The sequence below is a fragment of the Mustela putorius genome, unplaced genomic scaffold (assembly GCF_011764305.1).
Source record: "Mustela putorius furo isolate JIRA1106 unplaced genomic scaffold, ASM1176430v1.1 tig00000281_pilon_pilon_pilon, whole genome shotgun sequence".
Lineage (NCBI taxonomy): Eukaryota > Metazoa > Chordata > Mammalia > Carnivora > Mustelidae > Mustela > Mustela putorius.
Window position 1 is genome coordinate 1,925,174 of NW_025421343.1, and position 20,316 is coordinate 1,945,489.

Consider the following 20,316-nt stretch of genomic DNA (forward strand, 5'->3'; position numbering starts at 1 on the left):
GGGAGGCTAAGTTCTGATTTCTGATTTTTTTTTTTTCTCTCCCTGGGGTTAGGGAGACAGGATAGCTCTTTGGGGTCTGAGTTTTCCTGGGTCTACTGCATTGTATTCATAAATAACACATTATTGACATTTCCCCCCAAAGAGTTACCATATGTACCTTCTGATTTCAGCCTTGGTACATCCATGGAATGCAGGGGGACCACAGGGCTCAAAAAAGGAGAAGGGAGGCCCGAGAACTTAACAGCATCACACAATGAATGGGGGGCAGAGCTAGGACCGGAACTTCTGCCTCTCAGGGTAGAGCCAATGTTCAAACCTTTCTTCTGGTCAGGTCTGCGCAGCCTGCATCTAAAGAGGTGGGGAGTTCCAGGGGTCTGCTCCCCTGAACTCACCCAACACGAGAGCTTTGAAGACTGTGCTGGCCCATCGGCCTTGCTAGGTGCCTGGTCCAGAAGGGCCTTACTTGGCAAGTTCTGTTTCTGAAGTGATCTCTTTCTTTCTACCCACTCAGGAGGAGGAGTTCATCGACTGGTGGAGCAAATTCTTTGCCTCCACAGGGGAGAGGGAGAAGTGCGGCTCATACTTGGAGAAGGGCTTTGACACTCTAAAGGTAAGGCCTTTCCACAGTGTGCCCTTCAGTCTAATAGCCCCTGGGCACACACAAGGGACATCGGGGATGCCACAGGGAGACAAAATGTGTACACATATGTCACCTCCTTTGAATACATGTGTGAATCTTCTCATTTGGTGCCTGGGGAGCTGATGAATCCTGATGAGCTAATTGAGGTGAGAAGGGTCACCCACCAATTTAGAGCAAGAAGTCAGCGTGGGCTGCAGTAACCAAGAAAGTATTTTTGGAAGATTGTTGAAAATACTGAGGTGTTTATGGGTGAAATCATGCCTGGCCTGGGATTTGTTTTAAAATGCTTAAAAAAAAAAAAATAAAAGAAAGGAAGGAAGAAAAGAAAAATAAATGGGAAGATAGTCGATGTGAATGACCCTCTGGTAGATTTTCAAAATATTAAAAATTATGAAAATTGCAAAATACTGAAAATTGTTAAAGCTTGGAGCTGGCTACTTGTTAAAGCTGGAGATGGGAATTGTTAGGTTATTCCCTTTCTTTTAAAGTTATTTGAACTTTCTATAATAAAAAATCTATGTTAAAATAAAAAGGGAAGTCAGTTTGAGAATGTAGCTCTGACTCCTCTGCCCCTACATCTGGGACAGAAACTGCCTAGCAGATATAAAAATATGGTAAACTTTGCTTCCATGAAAAAAAGGAAAGAAAAGAAACCCCCCTCCCCCCCAAAGCCAACCAACCAAACAAAAACTAAGCCAGGGATGAGTCAGCCAAATTCTGGTATTTTGAGGAAATTCCACAAATACAATTATGCTTTTTAAAAAGTAGACTGCTTTAAAAAAAGATAACCAGAGGTGACTCAAAGTTACTCCCCAAAGGAGTTGTAAAGAGTCCTGGAGAAGGTTGCCAGATACGTTCAGGATGTTCAGTTACACTTGAATTGCAGATAAATAAGAAATAATATTTTAGTATAAGTATTTTCTGTAATTGTTAGATAAGTATGTCTTAGGCCTCAGATATTGCCTGGGACATACTTACGTAACGAAATTATTTGTTATTTATTTGAAATTCAAATTTAAGTGGGTGTCCTGTATTTTACCTTGCTTTATCTGGCAAGCCTGTTTAGAGAAGGTATGCAAAGGCTGTTAGATGCAGAGGAGGGGCCCGAGGAGCACCCCAAAGGGGACCAGTGGAATGGGATTTGAGGCCAGTGGGAATGGTGGGTGGTCTGGGCTTTCAGGTTGTTCTGCTGGCTGAAAGCCTTGGTTGGCCACTCTGGAGGGTAATTCTACAAGGTGGTAAAAGTTGTCTCTGATGCACTGTGGGCCTCTAGGTGAGTTGTGTCTGGAGGCCTGGATGTGCAGAAATGAGGAGAGCAGTGGCCCCAAAGGCACAGGCCACCTTAGGCAGCAAGTTCTTAGTTGATTTGCAGTTGGGTGTGTGAGGCTGGGCAAAGAGACTAAACTTGTGTACCAGGAAGAAGGTCCGACACATTAGGTCTGGCATGTGGTAGTGTGGCCTTGCCAGAAAATGAGAGAAACCAAGAATGAGGACTCTTGCCAGTGTGGCCCATGGCCCTGGCCCCCCCCTTGCTGCTCCTTCAGATGCCGGACATGGAACTGGCATCCTGCCCTTCAGCCTGACCTCTCTGAGGAGATCTCTGACAGTGTCCAAGTGAACATGGGCTGTCCAAAACAAAAAGGCATTCAACCTGTTTCTGGGGGAAAAAAAAAACCAGACCTGGAAGGAACATTGGTCCTTTAAGGATAAGTAAATAGAAGAAAACCACCACCACCACCACCAAGAGTTTTTGAAAAATAGCCTGTAGCATTATGGAGAGAATGGAGAACACAATGGGTAGAGGGAAAAAAAAAAAACAGATTTTGGAAATTACTAGCCTAGGGGAAATATGCAACTTGCAGTGTCAGTAGCAAAAGATAGAAAACCAAAAGATATAAACAAGAAAGCATAAAAACCAGAAACCATAGAAAAACACAACAGAAAAAGAATAATACATATTTGTTTTCCTAATAAATGAAATGTATTGAGCTTCTCTATTGAGTGATAAGAACTCTCAAACTATATAAAATTAAAAATTCATTATACTGTTCTTAAGAGGTAGGTCTAAAACAGTACAACTTAAAATGTCTAAAAAATAAATATTTTGGCACACAAAATAAGGTAAATGCCAATAAAAGAGAAACAGATATAATTTAAAAAGCGAAGGAAACAAAATGGGATGTTTTATATAAATAAAAGATACACATCTCAATGAGAAAATGCCCAAATATTACTGTACAGGACAATAAAGCTTAGAAATATTTAAAGCAAAAATGGTAGGAAGATGTAAACTCATACTTCACACAAATAAAAGGAAGAGATGAGAGAAATTAAAGTTGCATTAGGGATTTTAATGCATCTCTCTCCTAGGCAGATGAAGCAGAAAGTAAATAAAGAAATAAGAGGTCTGAATAACAAGGTAAAATATTTTTTAAGCTACATCAAAAGTAGCTTTAAAATAGAGAATAAAAATAATTTAAAAAAGAATATATTTTTCCTATTGCTCAGAGAATATTTACCAAATTTGAACACATATTAGTTTAGGAATAAATTACCAAAAGCAGAAATCATACAAGACAGATTAAAATGCAATAAAATGAGAAATTAATAACAAAAGTTTAAGCAAAAAGACCTACCACTTGGAAATTTAAAAAGTATTTTATTGAGATTTCCAGTATGAACATGGCTGCATAAGTCAGCATTTTTCCCCTTTTCTCCTGGAAATCATTCAAACCCACAAACTCCATTTTCAGTAAAAGTTGGACACAAATAAAACCCGCAGACTCCAAAATACATGCAAGGGCTGTCCAAAGGCAACCAAGATTGGGTAGAAGCCACTCGGCAGTAAATGAAGAGAAAATGATGAAAGGTCATAGTGGTAGCAGATCCCAGAAAACCCCATTCTTCCTAATAGAAGAATGTTGAGAATTAGTGAAGACAGGTTATAGGCACATGGGCGCTTATTATGTCACCTTTATTTTTGTGTGCGCTTGGAAACTTTCATAATAAGTAGTTTTAAAAAAGTTCCTGAAGTCAAGGTTTCCCCATGAAAGATAGAAAGTGATCCACCTTGTCCATGACAATGGATGTGGGAACTTTGGAGTCAGGTTCAGGCTGGCAACAAATGCTTCTCAGACCTGGTCCAGTTTAGAGAAGTGAAAGAGGTGGAGCCACACAAGAATCAAAGAGATGAGCTATATTTGCAGGAAGCAGTCTGCCTCTGTGGCCAGAACAAAGGAAGTAACTGGGCTAGAAGAATTCAACATATTTAGTGACAAGTAATCATAAAAGAACTATCAGGGCATTAATTCAAAAATGCCATAAAAAAAAGAAAATATAAATCAAAATTTGGCCAAAAGAAGAGGATATATATCACCAGAAAAATTTTGCCAAGGAGCAGATGAAATGAAATACTTAGCTGTGAACTTTTCAGAGGTGGGACAGTCAGAATCAAGGTAGAAATGAAAGAACTCAAGGGATGATGAGATGAGAAGAGACTAGTAGGATTCTGGAAAGGAGGAGATCCCATGAAATTGGAAGGAGTGCAAGGCAGAATGGCCACTTTAGAAAACACAAGAAGGGGTCAGAGGACAGAAATGATGAAGTTCAACAAAATGATATGGAAATTAAAAAACAGAGGTATAAAATAATAAAGAGAAAATGACAGATCAGGGAAAGGAGATCCAACACTTGCATAATTGGAGTCTCTGAGGACGGCAACCAAACGGTGAAATAGAACAAATAGACATTGAAGCATTTAATGGAAGTCACCAGCATTGTCAGAAGACCACCTGAATATACATACTATAAGGTCTGCTGGGTGTCAGGGAAAATCAACCCAGAATGGTCAACTCTGAGACTGATCCTAGTGTATGTTATTGGTCTTGAGATTTAAAGAATTTTTGGGGTAGTCATACTTTCTTCTTTCCCCAAATATTAAGTCATTTAAAATAGGAAATAATACAAGTTGGCTTCAGTTTCTCCACAATGACATTTCATACCCAAAGACAGTAAAGCACCATGTGTAAGAAAATCAAAGGGAAAGGGTGCCCCAGGATTTATATTCATCCCAGCTGCCACTCAGGCACAACAGCTATGGACACACAGCATGCATATTCAGGAACTGGGGATACAGGTCCCATGCCCCCATCTTGAAGAGCTCCAAGGGAATGAACTTAGTCAATTAGGAGATAACTGGGAAAACCAGAACCAAGGGACTGGTTGTGATCATATTTTACCTTAGACTTCCAATGAAAATAAATGGAAGGATTAGGGTAATATGATAGAATATAAATATACACAGTGAAAATGAGGAAGTGACAATACTGGCAAAAATTAGGCACAGGGATGTCTGAGTGGCTCAGTTGGTAAAGTGTCAGCCTTCAGCTCAGATCATGATCCCAGGGTTCTGGAATCGAGTCCTGCATTGGGCTTCTTGCTTAGCAGGGAGTCTGCTTCTCCCTTTCCCTCTACCTTTCCCCCTCTTCTCGTGCTGTTTCTCTCAAATAAGTAAATAAAATCTTTTAAAAAATTAAGCACAGAAGGAGGAAAGATGATGGGATACGGAGTAAGGACATGAATTGCCATATTATGGAATAGAGTTGACAGTATTTAAAATTGGCAAAACAAATAAGAGAAGTATAAGCAAATTATAAACAAATAGTACAGAGTTAATATTAAGGAAGACAATGCTGTCTAAAACTGAGTGAGGGAGAGGGAGTAGGAGGGAGATAAAATTTCATCATTTTATCATTGCTGTAGTAGAGAACTCTTCAATACTGTCCCTAAAGACATGCAGGACTTAGAGAATTACTCATTTATATAAATTTATAATAACATTAGAATATGAACTCAGCTCATCAGAAACACACACACATATACACACACACAGAGAAAACAGACCACACAGGCAAGGGTGTAAAACAAAATCGATGAAATTGGAAAATGTAACTATAAACATGTTCTGACTATAAATTTCACAGATCAAATGTATATAAATGTAAACCAGATCACACATATTTGTTATATCAATGCATGTCATATCACTCACTCATTAATTACAAAACTTAAATTCGATCTCAAAGCAAAATCTAACTCCAAAATAGGTTCATGAAGGTTGAAAATGAAAGATTGTAAAAATGTGTGCCTGGCAAATACAAATGAAAAGAAAGCAGACGTTACTATCTTCTTGTTAGATGAGAACAGATTTGGGTCCCCCAAATTATTTAAATGAGACAAAGAATGACACTTTATAGCATTAAACCTTGCAATTCTGGGAGATAACAGTTATGAGAATATCTATGTGCTGAATAATACCACATCAATATTTACAAAACAGAAATTACAGGAGATATAGGAAAGAAATAGCAGGTAGGGGGAGATTTTTTTCTCTCCTCTTGTTTAATGTCAGGGTCGAGGGAACACAAACTTAAGAAGATAGAGAAAAGCAGCATAGTTATTCACCTGACTGAACCCTGTAGCCTGACAACAGAAGCTACAGCCTTTGGCATCATTCCAGAGATGGACCATGTTAACAGGCCCTGAAGAGAACATTAATACAATTCAAAAAGTGGCCTACCAATGACCATATTTTTTTATTATAATGCCATGAAATGAGAACTTAATAACAAAGTAAAAAATCCCCAAAGTTCTCTCCTATCTAGACAATTAAAAAATCAAAACAAAACAAAACAAAAAAACCTCTCTTTTCACAGTTCTTGGCAAAAGAAAAAACATAACCCCAAATTGCAGGATAAAATGTTACATATTAGAACTTGCTAGTTATAGCTAAAGCAGCATTCAGAGGAAGGTTATAGCCTTAAAAGCTTGTCTTATAAAATGAAAGAATGAAAAACAAGCATCGAGCTCTTGGATCAAAGAATAAAAATAAAACTGTAATTGTGGCATGTCAAGAGGATAGATATGATAACATTAGAATCAAAACAGATGGGTCCATGCCAAGACAGTAGTAAGCGGAGACAATTTCATAACAATAAGCATTTTTCTTATCCGAATAGAGGGAGCAAAGTAAATAAAGCTTTAACTGGAGAAGTTACAAAGAGTAATGAAAAAGAAGTTACAAAGAAGAATGAAATAATAAAAATAAAAGCGGAAATGAGGAACTGGAGCAGAGGAAATGGTAGAACTGACAAATGAAGGAACTGTCCTTTAAAATGATTAAATGATATAAACAGATCAAGAACATACTCAAAATGGTACCTATCAAATAGTAACCAAATAACTAGTCATTATTTTTGAGAATCCAAATGCAAGGCAATAATAATCTTTTCTTTGTATTTACTCATATTTTCTAATTTTTAATGACGAACCTGCCTCACTTGCATCATTAATTGTTTCTTGGAAGGGACAGAACCTGGGCTAGGCCTCAAAGAGGAATAATACTTAGCAGTATGAGATGGGAACTTGCCTGGTTCACCTTGGCTGTTAGTTTCAGGGTAACCAACATAGCATGTATATTAAGTTTTTAATATCACTCTTAGGCACATTTATCACCTATAATAGAAAACTGCTGCTTTAGTTAAGCCTAAGCAATTCCAAAGCATGCCTCTAATAAAGAGAGGTCAGCAGCTATTTGAGAGGAAGGGGATCGATACGTTGAGTTTGCAAATTTAAAGTGGTGCTCAGAAGGCATTCACAGCTCTGGGTTTGGTACCACGGTCACCCGGCCGTCCTGGACAGGGAGCATTTGTGGCTTGAAACACAGACCTATAAATTTTTCAGAGTTCTGTTTTGATCTTCAAGTAAAATGTCAGTTAACTTTTCATTTGTTTGTTTGATTTTATTCTTGTAAAAAAAAAAATCACTAGCCATGTACGTGATGACTCCTAGAAACCTAAAATGTTGCATTCACCAGAAAACCATTCCCTAATGGTGCTGAACACACGTCTTGCCCTCTTCCCACCTCTCCTGTCCCTCTTGTCCCCCACCCTCCTCTCCTTTTCCTCTCCACACTTCACATCCTTTTAATCTCTGCCTGTGACCTTTCCTCCTCTGTCCTCTCTGTTCTTGGCTGCTCTCCTCTTCCCCTCTGCTACCTGTCTTTGTTCCTTTAATTTGTACATGGTCTTTCCCTTCCTTTTCTTCTCTGGGACTTTTTGTCCATTGTCACTTGAATACTGTCCTGTTTCCTCTTCCCCGGCTGGCCCTCTTCTTTCTCTTTCCTTCGTCCCCTTTTCTCATCCCCATGTGTGGCAGGTCTATGACACACAACTGGAGAACGTGGAGGCCTTTGAAGGCCTGTCTGACTTTTGCAACACCTTCAAGCTCTACCGGGGCAAGACTCAGGAGGAGACGGAGGACCCGTCTGTTATCGGGGAGTTTAAGGTACGTCCTTGAGGACATGAACCTCCTCCTCCCCCGGGAGGCCTGAAACTGTGAAGTGGCAGCTATCATAAGTGAAGGGGCTGGGAGCAGGGCTACTGTGGTAACCATGATAATGACCATGGTGTTGATGTTGGCACATGGTGACTGTGTGGGTGACGCCATCGATGTAGAATCTGATGGTGGTGAAGAGATGGCAGTAGGTTTGGTGGTCTCTGGCATGCTGACTCTGGCAGAGATGATGGCAAGGGTCATGATGGTGGTTGTGTTGATAATGATCATGAGTAAGTTGGCCCATCATTCTTTCCAGGGCCTCTTCAAAATCTACCCCCTCCCAGAAGACCCGGCTGTCCCCATGCCCCCGAGACAGTTCCACCAGCTGACTGCCCAGGGGCCTCAGGAGTGCCTGGTCCGCATCTATATCATCCGAGCATTTGGCCTGCAGCCCAAGGATCCCAATGGGAAGGTAACATTTCTGGAGCTCTCAGCTCTTCTGGAATGGCAGGCTGGGGCCCAAATGGGCTACGGGATCTGGACACAGCTCTCCCTCAGGGAGTTCACAGAAAGCCGCGGAAACCAGCCACACACACCCAGCACCGAGAGAGGCAACTGGATGTGGTTCGGGTAGGGGCCAAGTGCTCTAGGAGGTCAGAGAAGGCGGGGTCGTGCAAAGCTTGGCAATCATGAGGAAGGCTTGGCGGAGGGATAGGATTCTTTTTTTTTTTTTTTTTTTTTTTTAAAGATTTTATTTATTTATCTGACAGACAGAGATCACAAGTAGGCAGAGAGGCAGGCAGAGAGAGAGGAGGGGAAGCAGGCTCCCTGCTGAGCAGAGAGCCCGATGCGGGGCTCGATCCCAGGACCCTGGGATCATGACCTTGGCTGAAGGCAGAGGCTTAACCCACTGAGGCACCCAGACGCCCCGGAGGGATAGGATTCTTAAGGATCGATGGAGTTCTGGTAGGCTAGGAGGGAGAAGAAATTCTCTGGTAGGCTAGGCGAGAGAAGAATATGGTTTTTTTAGGATGGGCCAAAAATCTTGGCAAGAGTTTATGAGAAGACTGTTTGGCACGAGGGTGAGGCACGAGAGGAAGTGACATGGAAGGTGTGGGCTGGGGTTGGACTTCCTCGGGCTTCAGCTGGTGGGGGCGCGGGCAGGAGAGAAGTGGCTCAGTAACTGTGTGTTGCCTAGCCATGCTAGAGCCTGAGGCAGAAGGGAGAAGCAGTAATTCTGATCCTATCCTTGGTTAAAATTAAACATTTTGTTCATCAGGGCCTGTTTGGTGTCAACTTCAATTTTTAAAATATTACATTAAAATTTGTTTATCTTCATTGACTGAGTTTTGGGGGCACTCCCTCAAACTTTGTGCCTGAGGCACACATGTACAAATTTTGTACCTCCTCACCTTACTCTGGTCCCCGGCTCTGAGGCAAAGTGGGAACTTGCCAGAGAGCAGGAGTCTGGAGCACTGAGGAGATGGGGGTGGGGGAGGGGCAGAGAAAAATTAGAAAGAGAGAAAGAGGAAGGAAGAGGGACAGGTGGGGTTGACTGGACTTCAGAGGGACTGGGCTGGGTTCTCTCTCATCCCCTGAGATGGGGGCAGGCCTAGCATGTGTCCTTGAGTCTGTGGGTGGAGGTCTGCTATCCTGTCCCTGGAGCCCTGCTTTTCAAGGTGAGAGGTCATAGCTGGCCTTGCCCTGCTGAGAAGTCAAAGGGCAGAACAGAGCCATTCCCAGCCCAGGCACCATTATGGCCTTCAAGATGTGGTATGGCCAACGGTCCATTCATACACTTCAATATTTCTTTATGCCTTGATTGACCCTGAGAAGTCTCTGGTCGCAGTTGCTCCTGGAGGCATCTGGGGAAGGCCAGCCTGGGCCAGGTTGGGTTGCTGAAGTCTGGCCATCTCTCTCCCTTCAATCTGTTGAAGCAGAGGTCCCAGAGAGGACCCTGGCTGGCTCAGTCACATATGTAATACAGGTTGTAGTGTTTCTGAGGATATGAGTCTTGCCCTCACCCACCTTGTCCCAGTGGGGCAGTGCTTCGGGAGTCCGGAGGACTCAGGTACACCATTTCTGCTGCTGGACCATGGCTAGAAGTCCAAGTCAGGGCCAACTGGTGTGGTGGTGTGTGGGACAGGGCCACTGGCCTGGCACCATGGCAGGATGACAGCTTCTCGATGGCTGGCCTCCTACCCCCACTGAAAGGCCGAGGACCAAAGAAGCCTTCAGAGATGTGTTGGGGAAGTGAATTCACTGAAGTCTTCCTGTGTCTTCCTTCAGTGTGACCCTTACGTCAAGATCTCCATAGGGAAGAAATCAGTGAGTGACCAGGATAACTACATTCCCTGTACCCTAGAGCCTGTGTTTGGAAAGTAAGTTGGGGACAGCTCGGGTCTGGGGGGTAGAGGTGCTAACCTGGGTAACCCCCAGCCTGGTGGGGGAGGGGTGGCAGCCTCCCGGAAGTGCCCGGTTCCTGAGGCAAAGCTGGAGTCCCTAACCTTGCACGTCCATTGGGCTGTAAGCTCGGCTAGCTTTTCACAGGATGCGGAAGGCTGGCTTCTGGCCAGAGCTCCTGCTTAATCTCATAAACAATTACCTCAAAGAACAGAAATCTCAGTGGAAACTCAGAGCCTGTATTTGTTAATTATTCCATTTTTTTGTTTGTTTGTTTGTTTTGGTATTTTTTTTAGATTGACTTTTACTTCAGAATAATTTTTGATCTACAGAACAGCTGCAAAGAAAGCACAATTCTCATATACCCTTCACACTCCCATTTCCCTCTTACCTACCCACGGTTCATTTTGTCAAAATGAAAACATCACTAGTGGCACATTACTATTTCCTACGCTCTAGGCTTTATTAGGATTTGGCCCCTTTTCCCAACTCATGTCTTTTTACCTTCAGGAGCTCTCCAGGATCCCTTGGATTTGGCCCCTTTTCCCAACTCATGTCTTTTTAGCTCCAGGAGCTCTCCAGGATCCCTTGTTGTTTGTGTTTAGTCATTGTCATCTTTCTTTGCTGTGTGTTAGTCTCTTGTGGGTACACAAAGGAAGAGAGTCAAATGCTTCTTGACATCTAAGAACAAGGGGAGGAAGAATCAGGACCCCCTGTGTGGGCAGAGCTCCCAGGCATCCTGAGTTGCCGGTGTCTGTAGAGTTGGTTGTGAGCACTGAGGCCTGTGGCGAGGAGCCGGTCAGCCTGGAGAATTGCCTGTGTCCTGCCAGTGATGAGCCCCCGATGAGCTGGGATGGGAGGGAAGGGCTGCAGGGAAGGTGGGGAAGGGGACCCTTTGGTGAGCACCGCTGGTTCATGGTGACCCGGCAGCAGACTGGGCCTGTCCAGGTGTGTGTGGCGGGTGGCGGTGTGTGTCAGGGCCCAGGGCAAGGTGGGGGAGTGAGTGCAGACACTCTTTCTTTGTATAACTCATGGGCTGACCAAGCCCAGCTCAGGGAACGTCAGGAGAGCACAGTTTCCTTTTTGTCTGCCTGTGTCCTGTAGACATTTCTTCCGTGGGGCTTCCCTCCCTCATTTCTTAAGTGCAAAGCATGGCAGACAGGTGCTTCCTTATAGATGGTCGGCTTTGTCCTAAGCTCAGTGTCAAGGTGCTACCCAGAGCTTTATTCATGTGTACTCGTGAACTGACAGGCTCTATCTAGGGGAGTCGCCCCCTTTCCCAGCCAGGTCCACTTTGGGTGTAGCTGTGTGCAGTGTGTGGATGTGTGTGTGAATGGACGGAGGGGGCTTTGCTTCTCTCCCTTTCCTGTCTCATGTCTCCCACCGATGTGCTGGATCACGCCTGGTCAGGACTAGGGGAGCCCCTGGGAGAGGAGAGCCCCGGGTGCTCTCTGCTCCTGTGTTTTCTGGGCTCTCTCCGGTGGCAGGTGTTTAAAGTGGATTTATTTTCTTGTGAGCGCTTTCCAGAAAGCCCCTTTGAGCCTGCCCATGAAGCTCCAGGGAAGAGGTGGATGCTGTGGCCCTTTTCTGGTGGCCCTTTCATGTGGGCCTCTCCACAGTCTCACTGCTGGAGGCCCAGGGCCCATGGGGTCAGATTCCAAGTGGCTCAGTGTGGCCTCATGGTGGCCCAGCCAAGACGGGAGCAAGGTCACCTCTCTCTCTCTTCCTCTCCATGGCCCTTTCTCCCTTTCTCTCGCTTGAGTAGGAGTCAGGGGCCAGGCTCCCACCTGCAGGGGACTATTTCAGGGGTAGAGGGGCTATCCCTCCACACTTGATCTTAGAGGGGGAGTGGGGGTCTCAGAGCACAGCAGGAGCTCCCTCCCAAGAAATCTCCACAAATCCTCCTTCCCACTCTGCAAGTAGGTGTAAAGCCTTAAGTGTCCCTGAAGTGCATCCCAGGTCACCCCCTTGGTCGATTCCAGTGCTCCGGCACCTTCATGCCTCTTACATCCTGGTGTCCTGGTAGAAGCTTTGGTTTTACCTTTCTGTTCCAATTCATTTGTTCATTCTGTGGTTCGTTAGGCAGGGAGATACTATATGCTCAGCCGAGATTATCTGGGAATGTCTGAAACACACAAGTGTATGTGCACACACACACAGACACACAAAGAAAAGTCCAGTAGTAGTAGGGCATGGGGATTAATACTTTAAGACAGACAGGGGACCCGAGGAGGGTGGGCTCCAGGGCCACTCTTGGAAGGGGAGGAGTGAGCCAGGGAAGGCTTTCAAGCCCCCTGCTCTTGTCCTCGTCTCCCTCCCTTGAGCACTCACCATGTCCAACAACATCAGGGAGTCTGCAGCACCCTGACCTCTGCCCTGGGTCCCCCTGCAGGATGTTCGAGCTGACTTGCACTCTGCCTCTGGAGAAGGACCTGAAGATCACGCTCTACGACTATGACCTCCTCTCCAAAGATGAAAAGATCGGGGAGACAGTCATCGACCTGGAAAATAGGCTGCTGTCCAAATTTGGGGCTCGCTGTGGACTCCCCCAGACCTACTGTGTGTAGGTGCATGGGGGATCGTTGCTCTTCCATCCCCCTGAGTCCTGAGCACTTGCTGTGTGCCCGACCTGTGCTCAGCACTTGATAGGTGTTCTCTCCTTCAACACAACTAGGCTCTTGTCCCCACTGTACAGATGTGGAGACTGAGGCCCAGAGATGTTATGGTTTGTAATTGGTGGGATTCGGATTCGAACCTATTCATCTGACTCTAAGGACCTTGCCCTTCATCATGTTGTTATAACCCAGTTCTCCTTAAGACACCACCAAGCCCCGGTAGAGGGAAGAATGAGGAAGGAGGGAAAGGAGAAGGGAGACAGATAATAGGTCACATGGCCCCCAGTGGAGCCTACGGGGCTCTGTGTCAAGTGAACTCATGTGTGGACAGTCCCTACTCCCTTCTTGCCAATTTGGGTCTCATCTGGGTCTGATTCTCCCAATGTGGAAACTGAGAATGTTTAGGTTCCAACTCAGTATGTATTTAAACAAGTCCTGTCATCTCTGGGCCTCAGTTTCCCTGTGGGTCAGGTGACACCCCCAGTCACAGCGAGTGAGGGCGCCCACTATAAAAGTGAAGGGTGGGGGGCTGCACAGGTGGGTACATGGGCTCCTGCAAACCCCTCGGCCCTGGTGGTGCCTGGAGGGTCTCTTCTTTGCCTTGTGTTTGGGCCTCAGCTCCGGACCCAACCAATGGAGGGACCAGCTCCGCCCGTCCCAGCTCCTCCAACTCTTCTGCCAGCAGCGCAGACTCAAGGCTCCCGTGTACCTCACGGACCGCGTGCTCTTTCAGGATAAAGAATATACCATTGAAGAAACAGGTGAGCAGCCATGCGACCCCAGAACCAGTGGGCTCTCCCTTGACCTCAGGGGTCAGGGGTGAGTATGAAGCCAAGGTCAGGGTCCTGGTTAGATCAGCTTGCCTCTGGCTTTTTGGGGGGTCAGAGTTTAATTAGAATTTGGGGTCCAGATGACCTCTGAGAATGTTTTCTGCTTGAATTGCACTAGCTTTCCAGCTTGGCTTTCCAGGTATCTTCTGAGCACCTCTCCTTATCCTCCCACTCCCCAACTGGTGATTCCTAGGTCCTGTACCCAAAGCAACCACAGGGCAGGAAGGAAGCCCTGTGGTCTCCATCCTTGCCCCTGAACCTGCCCAGTGCTCCTACTGAGAATTCAGCAGCATGCCTGCCCCCTGTGTGTCTCAGATGTCCACGGGCCTACACTGTCTCCCAGGAGCTGTTGGAGGTGCTTATAGGTCAGGCAGGGGACGTTGGGAGGGGGTGCTCACTTCCGGCTGGTCTCAAAGCTGTTTGATGTAAGAGCTGATGCCAAGGTTATGCAAGGGGATGGTGGCTCTGATTCCCCACCCCCAACCCTCTCGTCGTCCTTCTGCATTTCCAACTCTTTCTGCTGGTCTGTGAGCCACTGTAGCATGGGGACCAGGGTTCACGGTCATATGTTCATAAAAAACGAAAGCCTGAAGCTATTGATGGTGAGGTCTGGCATCTGCCTGTTTTTGCAGATGAAGCCATGGAGGCCAAGTGTGGCTAATGACCTGCCCAAAGTCATGCAGGTGGTTAGGGGCTGAACCAAACTCCTGGCCAGGGGTCCTGCTACAATATGCTGCTTCCTTTGTGCAACCTGCTAGAGTGGGCAGAGCAGGTTTGATAGATCAATGTGTGTGTGTACATGCACGAAAATCTGTACTCTTGAACTTGGGCACACCTGAGTGCACATACCTGTGTAAGTCCTTGTGCATTTGGACATACATGGATGCTCCTTGCCCGAGTGTTTCTGTCATGGGGGCTTCAGGTTCCTGTGGCCGCTGGTTGGCCAGGCTTGTCTGGGTCAGAACCACACCCGTCCACAGCAGCAGTCCTTGACCCACTCTGGGGCAGGTAGGAGCTGTTCCTGGGCCGCACAAGGCAGAAGGAAAGGGTGTTCATGGCCAGGCCCATGCTTTTCCTAAACAAGGGTGTCATCTCGGCTGCCCTCCTGACCAACGATGTCACTGCTCTGTGCTTCGTTTCTGTCATCTGTGAAATGGGCATGATCATAACACTTACCTTCCAGCTTCACTATGAGGATAGAACCTGTTAAGATTTATGAAGCCCAGTGCCTGGTTTCTGCTTTATAAATGTTTGCGGTGATTGTTATTATTTTAGCTGTTGCTCCTAATAGAGCAGATTGTGTGACCAGGAGAACAGTAGTACTAAAAGCACTTAGATTCCCATCTGGGAGTAGGGGTTGCTGAGGCTCAGAATTCGGAGCAGTCAGGGAGGGCTTCCTGGAAGGGGTGAGATTTGGTGGAAAAGAGGAAGAGCTTTGTGGAAGAGGCATGGTAGAAATGATGGCAATGACATATCTGGACTTTAAAGCTGGAGCTAATGGACTGTGAGACTTCCAGTGCAGAGAGTGAGACCTGCGGGTCAGAAGTATGTCTTGCTTGGGGGTGGGCAGGTAGAGCTTCCTGAGGCCTCTAGGCAGCCCTACCATCCCTTGCTCACTCAGCCCCAGCAACTTTTTAATCTTCTCTCTGGAGCAGAAGGTGGCAGGGTCCTGAACCCACACCTGGGCCCAGTGGAAGAGCGTCTGGCCTTGTACATCCTCCGGCAGCTGGGCCTTGTCCCCGAGCATGTGGAATCCCGGCCCCTGTACAGCCCCCTGCAGCCAGACATTGAGCAGGTAGGACATGGACCCTTGCGCCCCTAAGCCCTGACCCCCAGCTGGCCCTGCTCCAAGGACAACATGGATATCTCAGAGGCACCTGTGGGGAGCTCAGAATTTGGCCAGTCCCTCCTTGACATGTTTTCTCAGTCTGAGCAGTGATCAGTGTTGGTCTACAAGAGGACTCCTTGGTCCTGCCTTCCTGGGCATCCTGCAGCCCTCAGGACATGGGGAATGACCCCGAGCCACCTCCTCTATACCCGTGGATAGACCTCTGGCTTCCCATGAGGCATTCAGAAGGCTCACCGTTTCAGCCCGGCCTCAGGAGGCCCTCCTTCTATCCGTCAGCGACATCCAGATGGCTGGCATGGGTCTGGGCTGCGGTGAGGAATCCAGACAGGGCAACTGGAACCCTGTGACAGAATGGCAGAGCTGTCACTGAGAGGGGTCACCCGAAAGGCCAAGGGCATCCTCCAGGCAGAGGGAGGGTGAGCAGAGGGACAGCTGGCCCAGGACTGAGACCAGGAGGCTTCCTGGAGGAGGTGAGCTCAGGGCTGGGTTTTAGAGGAGGAGGAAAGTAAAGGCGATAGGCAGAGAAGGGCTGAAGCGGCAATGAAGGGGCCTTTGTAAACATGCAGGGTCCATGGTCTCTGCTGTTTGGAACTGAGCTCTTTTGCCCTTGGTGGGTGGCTGCCAGCTCCCCGGAGAGTCATAGCAGGTGTTGTGAACTTTCAGTCTCCAGCTACATGCCCTGGAGAAGTTACCTCAGTCCCTGTTCTTTCTGTGGGAGATGGGGACAGAGTAGCCAGCTTGCAGAGAGGGAGGGAGCCGAGGGGTGACAGTTGGAGTGCTTTCCTGTTGTGTGGAAATCCTCTGAAACTCCTCTGACTAAATGTGTTCTCTGACCCTCCCAAACCCTTGAGTGTGTCATTCCCTCAGTGGGAAATGCCCTTGTCCCCTTGTCCGCCTGGCACACTGAGACTCAGCTCAAATATCATCATCCCTGGGAGGTTTGCCCTAACCCCTACCTCCGGGCCTGAGTCATCAGCCTGTGGGGCGTGGGCTCATGGCTGCAGTCAGGCCCGTAGTCTTTAGGTACCTTCTCTCTAGGGCAGGGGGGCAGGGGGAGCCTCCCTGGGGCAGGGCCTTGGTGTTCTTCGTCCTGGGCCCCACTTGTGTGGCACAGAGCCGGGGGTTAGTAGCTGTTGGTGGAATGAAAGAAGTGGAGTGACAACGGGGTTATGTCTCCCCAGGGAAAGCTACAGATGTGGATCGACCTATTTCCCAAGGCCCTGGGGCGGCCTGGACCTCCCTTCAACATCACCCCACGGAGAGCCAGAAGGTGACTTTCCCCAGCCAGAGGCTGGGAGCTGAGTAGAGTGGCGGGAGGGTTGCCACTTGCTGTGGGTGGGACCCGGAGGTCACTCTTAAGGTGGCGTGTTGGGCTGCTCAGGCCACAGGGCATCACTCTCATGTGGGCCTGGCTAAGTGCCCAGCAGGCAAGCATTAGGGTCTGGTTGGGGGAGCCGGCCTCTCAGCTTCTCAGCCAAGGATGGTCCACCCTTTGCTGAGACATTCATGTGGACTTGAGCCCTTCTTCTGCACAGGTTTTTCCTGCGGTGTATTATCTGGAACACAAAGGACGTGATCCTGGATGACCTCAGCATCACAGGGGAGAAGATGAGTGATATTTATGTGAAAGGGTAGGGAGGCATTGGCCTTCTCACCTGTCGCAGCCCCATGGTGTTGCCCCAGTCCTGCTGGGGTGGTGGAAAGAGGGAGCTCCAGCCGTAGGGAAGGGAGGGAACAAGAAAGGAAGGAGGGCTTTTGGTGAGTCCTTCTCCCACCGGATTTCTTCCCCCATAATCTTTGGGTTGAACTTAGAAGGTTTGAGGGTGTCCCTCAAGAAGGGAAGTTAGATGTTTTAAAATGAATGGCACATTTGGTATTTCATAGAGATTTCTGCGAATTGTTCTTGCTTTATCCTTTACTGAGTTCATTTACCTTCTTAATTCCTCATCTGCCTCAGTGGGGGGGATGCATCTTATGGAGGAGACCTTAATTAGATGTGTTCTCTAATCTGTTGTCTAGTTGGATGGTTGGCTTTGAAGAGCACAAGCAGAAAACAGATGTGCATTATCGGTCCCTGGGCGGCGAAGGCAACTTTAACTGGAGGTTCATTTTCCCCTTTGACTATCTGCCTGCAGAGCAAGTCTGCACCGTCTCTAAGAAGGTGAGTGCGTGCCATCCCCAGTGGCCTGCTCCCAGGGCTTTCTGTTGTGGGTGTCACCATCCTGCCATTGTCACCCCTCACCAGCACCCCTGGATGTTGGAATCCCCATGGCTGTAGCCCCGTTACCTGTCTCCCTGCCCCCACTTCTGCCACCTCTACCATGGCTGCCATCATTGGCACTGCTACCCCCCCAATCACCCCCACACTCGTGCCACCACCACCATCTATACTGGTCCAGCTCCTGAAACTACTGCCTTCCTCCTGACCCCAGATGAACCAAGTGGCAGGAAGGGTCACAGGGCAGAACGGGAAGAACGTTCCTAGGGATACCCAGCTTGGCTATGGAAGGGGCAGTGAGGTCAGTCCCCAGAGGGAGAGCTTCCCTGGGGGCTGGCCTCACCTGTGGATGGACTGTCCACAGGATTGGGGTTGCTCAGCTAAGTCCCTCCCATCATGTCTCTCCCCACATTTCTGTGTCTGGTGCCTGTGGTCACTGCCCAAGTTGGACACTTACTGGGTGCAGCTCAGGCTTTCCGGGCCGGAAGCCATTGCCCTCCTCCCTCCCTGACCTCACTGCAAGGTGCAGGCCCCTGGGGGACCTGGTGCATCAGCCAGAGGACAGAGTGGGGTCCTGGGACCTCAGCTCTCTGTGTCTCAGCAGCTTCTCATTGAGGTCTCATCTGGATGGTAAATTCTTTTCTTCTGCGATAGGCAGAGTCCAAGGCAGGCAGCCTCCCTCCTGGTGGTGTCGCACCTGCCCTTGGGGAGAGCCCGCAGAGCTCAGGGAGGCTCCAGAGCTGGGCTGGCTGGAGGCAGAGAGTACCTCCATTAGAGCTTTGATCCCCTGCATCCCACCCAGAACCCATCTGCCTCAAGGTGCTCTCTGCTAGACAAAGGGAATGCCTCTCTGGCATTTCAGTTCTGCTGGTCCGATTTCCTTCCTGAGGGGGCACAATGCTTCAAGCCACCAAGCTTCCGTGATGCCTGCTTCCCGAATGGTTGAGTGGCTTCAGGAAGGGAATATAGAACGTACTTTCTGGGCACTGCTGAGGTCTTCTTGGCTCTCTTTCCTCCATGCTTTCCTCATGACCCTTGCCCAGCCCAACACACAGGCTCCTCTGCATGTTAGAGAAACCGGAATGTTCCAGTGAACATTCTGAAACCATCAAACAAAAGAAAATAGGGTTAAATGAGGTTATGTGAATGCTTTCACCCAGGGATTGCTGCGTAGTGCATTGGAGAAGGCAGAATTTAACAACAGCCTTGGGTTCTGAGCAGTCGAGGAAAGCCTACGCTCTTTGTAGGTTTCATCTCCTTTGCCTTTGCTCAAGGTATTTGTCTATCACAAGTTGTTTCCATAACAAAGCCAATGTTGCATTTGTTGGGGGAAGGGTTCCAGATCAAACCCACACTGCCTTTCTTTGCTATGGGCAGAAGTGGGGTGAAGGCCGTGAACGGGCCCCCAAGGGCTCAGACATCCTGTCTCCGGTGCTTGGCCTGCCGGGCTAGGGGCTAGGTACTGAGGGGAAACTGAGGCTGAGAGATGCCCAGTGGCCTGCTTAAGTGGGAGGTGGGACTACCTCCTTCACTGTGACAGGTGGAGATGTGGGCGAGGAGGTCCAGGAAGCTCCGTTTTTTCTACAAAGCAGGAAAAGAGTATCTCCTGGCCCTGTGGCAGGTGACTTGAGACCAGCCGCTGTGCTGAGCAAGGGAGCGAAGGGGGAGAGGGCAGGAGAGAAAAGAACAGGGGGACGGAAAGAAAGCTAATTGTGATGCTAAGGTCTGCTGAGATGCTGGAAGGGCTGAGGGCCCAGCTGAATCTGCTGGGGAAGAATTTGAGGGGGTTCCATTCTGTCAGTGCAAGAGTCCCATCTCTCTGTCCTAGGCACTGGCAAGGAAGAAAAGAATCGGGCTGACCCACCGTGGCATAGCCCATGGGGCTGGGGCTAGCCCTGGAAGAAGGAGAAGCCCAGCAAGGCTGCCAGGTGGAGAGAAGGAAGAGGTGTCAGGGAGTCCAGAAGAGGTCCCCCTGGGGAGGGGGTCGGAATGGAATTCGGTGGGGAGACAGTAGCTGAAGGGAGGGGCGGAGCCTCCACCTCCCGTCTGGGCCTCTGAAGTCCACCAGGAGAGTGAGGGAGGGTCTGGCTGGACCAGGGAAGAGCCAGTGTGTCCCTCTGTGGGAGAAGGGGCCCAGGAGGCAGGTGGATCTGTACCCACAGTGGGGCACCAATGAGCTAGTCTGGGCTTCAAAGGCCCGATCCTGGGAGTGGGATGGTGTGGGGGTCCCTCACAGCATCTGGGCTCCCCAGTCCTGCCGCAGAGCCAGCCTTCTGCCGAGGGGTTCGGGGCCTCTGGCAGGCAGGCCCTCCAGGGACCCCATTAACCAGACGAGACTGTCATAAAGCACAAGGGTCTCCTTTCATCCGGCTGCTTTGAACCACCGCTGCTTGCCCCGGCCTGGCTCCCCACCTGGAGCCCAGCAC

General features: G+C 48.3%; 1 protein-coding gene across 16 annotated transcripts in view; it reads left to right on the plus strand.

The window, feature by feature from the left end:
- The window catches only part of DYSF (dysferlin), a 202,894-nt gene that overhangs the window by 168,736 nt on the left and 13,842 nt on the right, over positions 1-20,316 (plus strand). For all 16 annotated transcript variants that reach the window (XM_004742172.3, XM_004742174.3, XM_004742180.3 and 13 more), the window contains 10 exons: positions 512-610; positions 7,856-7,984; positions 8,292-8,447; positions 10,265-10,356; positions 12,771-12,941; positions 13,612-13,754; positions 15,479-15,618; positions 16,854-16,942; positions 17,208-17,303; positions 17,692-17,833. In XM_004742172.3, coding sequence (XP_004742229.1) covers positions 512-610; positions 7,856-7,984; positions 8,292-8,447; positions 10,265-10,356; positions 12,771-12,941; positions 13,612-13,754; positions 15,479-15,618; positions 16,854-16,942; positions 17,208-17,303; positions 17,692-17,833 — 1,257 coding nt within the window. The remainder of the gene's footprint in view (positions 1-511; positions 611-7,855; positions 7,985-8,291; positions 8,448-10,264; positions 10,357-12,770; positions 12,942-13,611; positions 13,755-15,478; positions 15,619-16,853; positions 16,943-17,207; positions 17,304-17,691; positions 17,834-20,316) is intronic.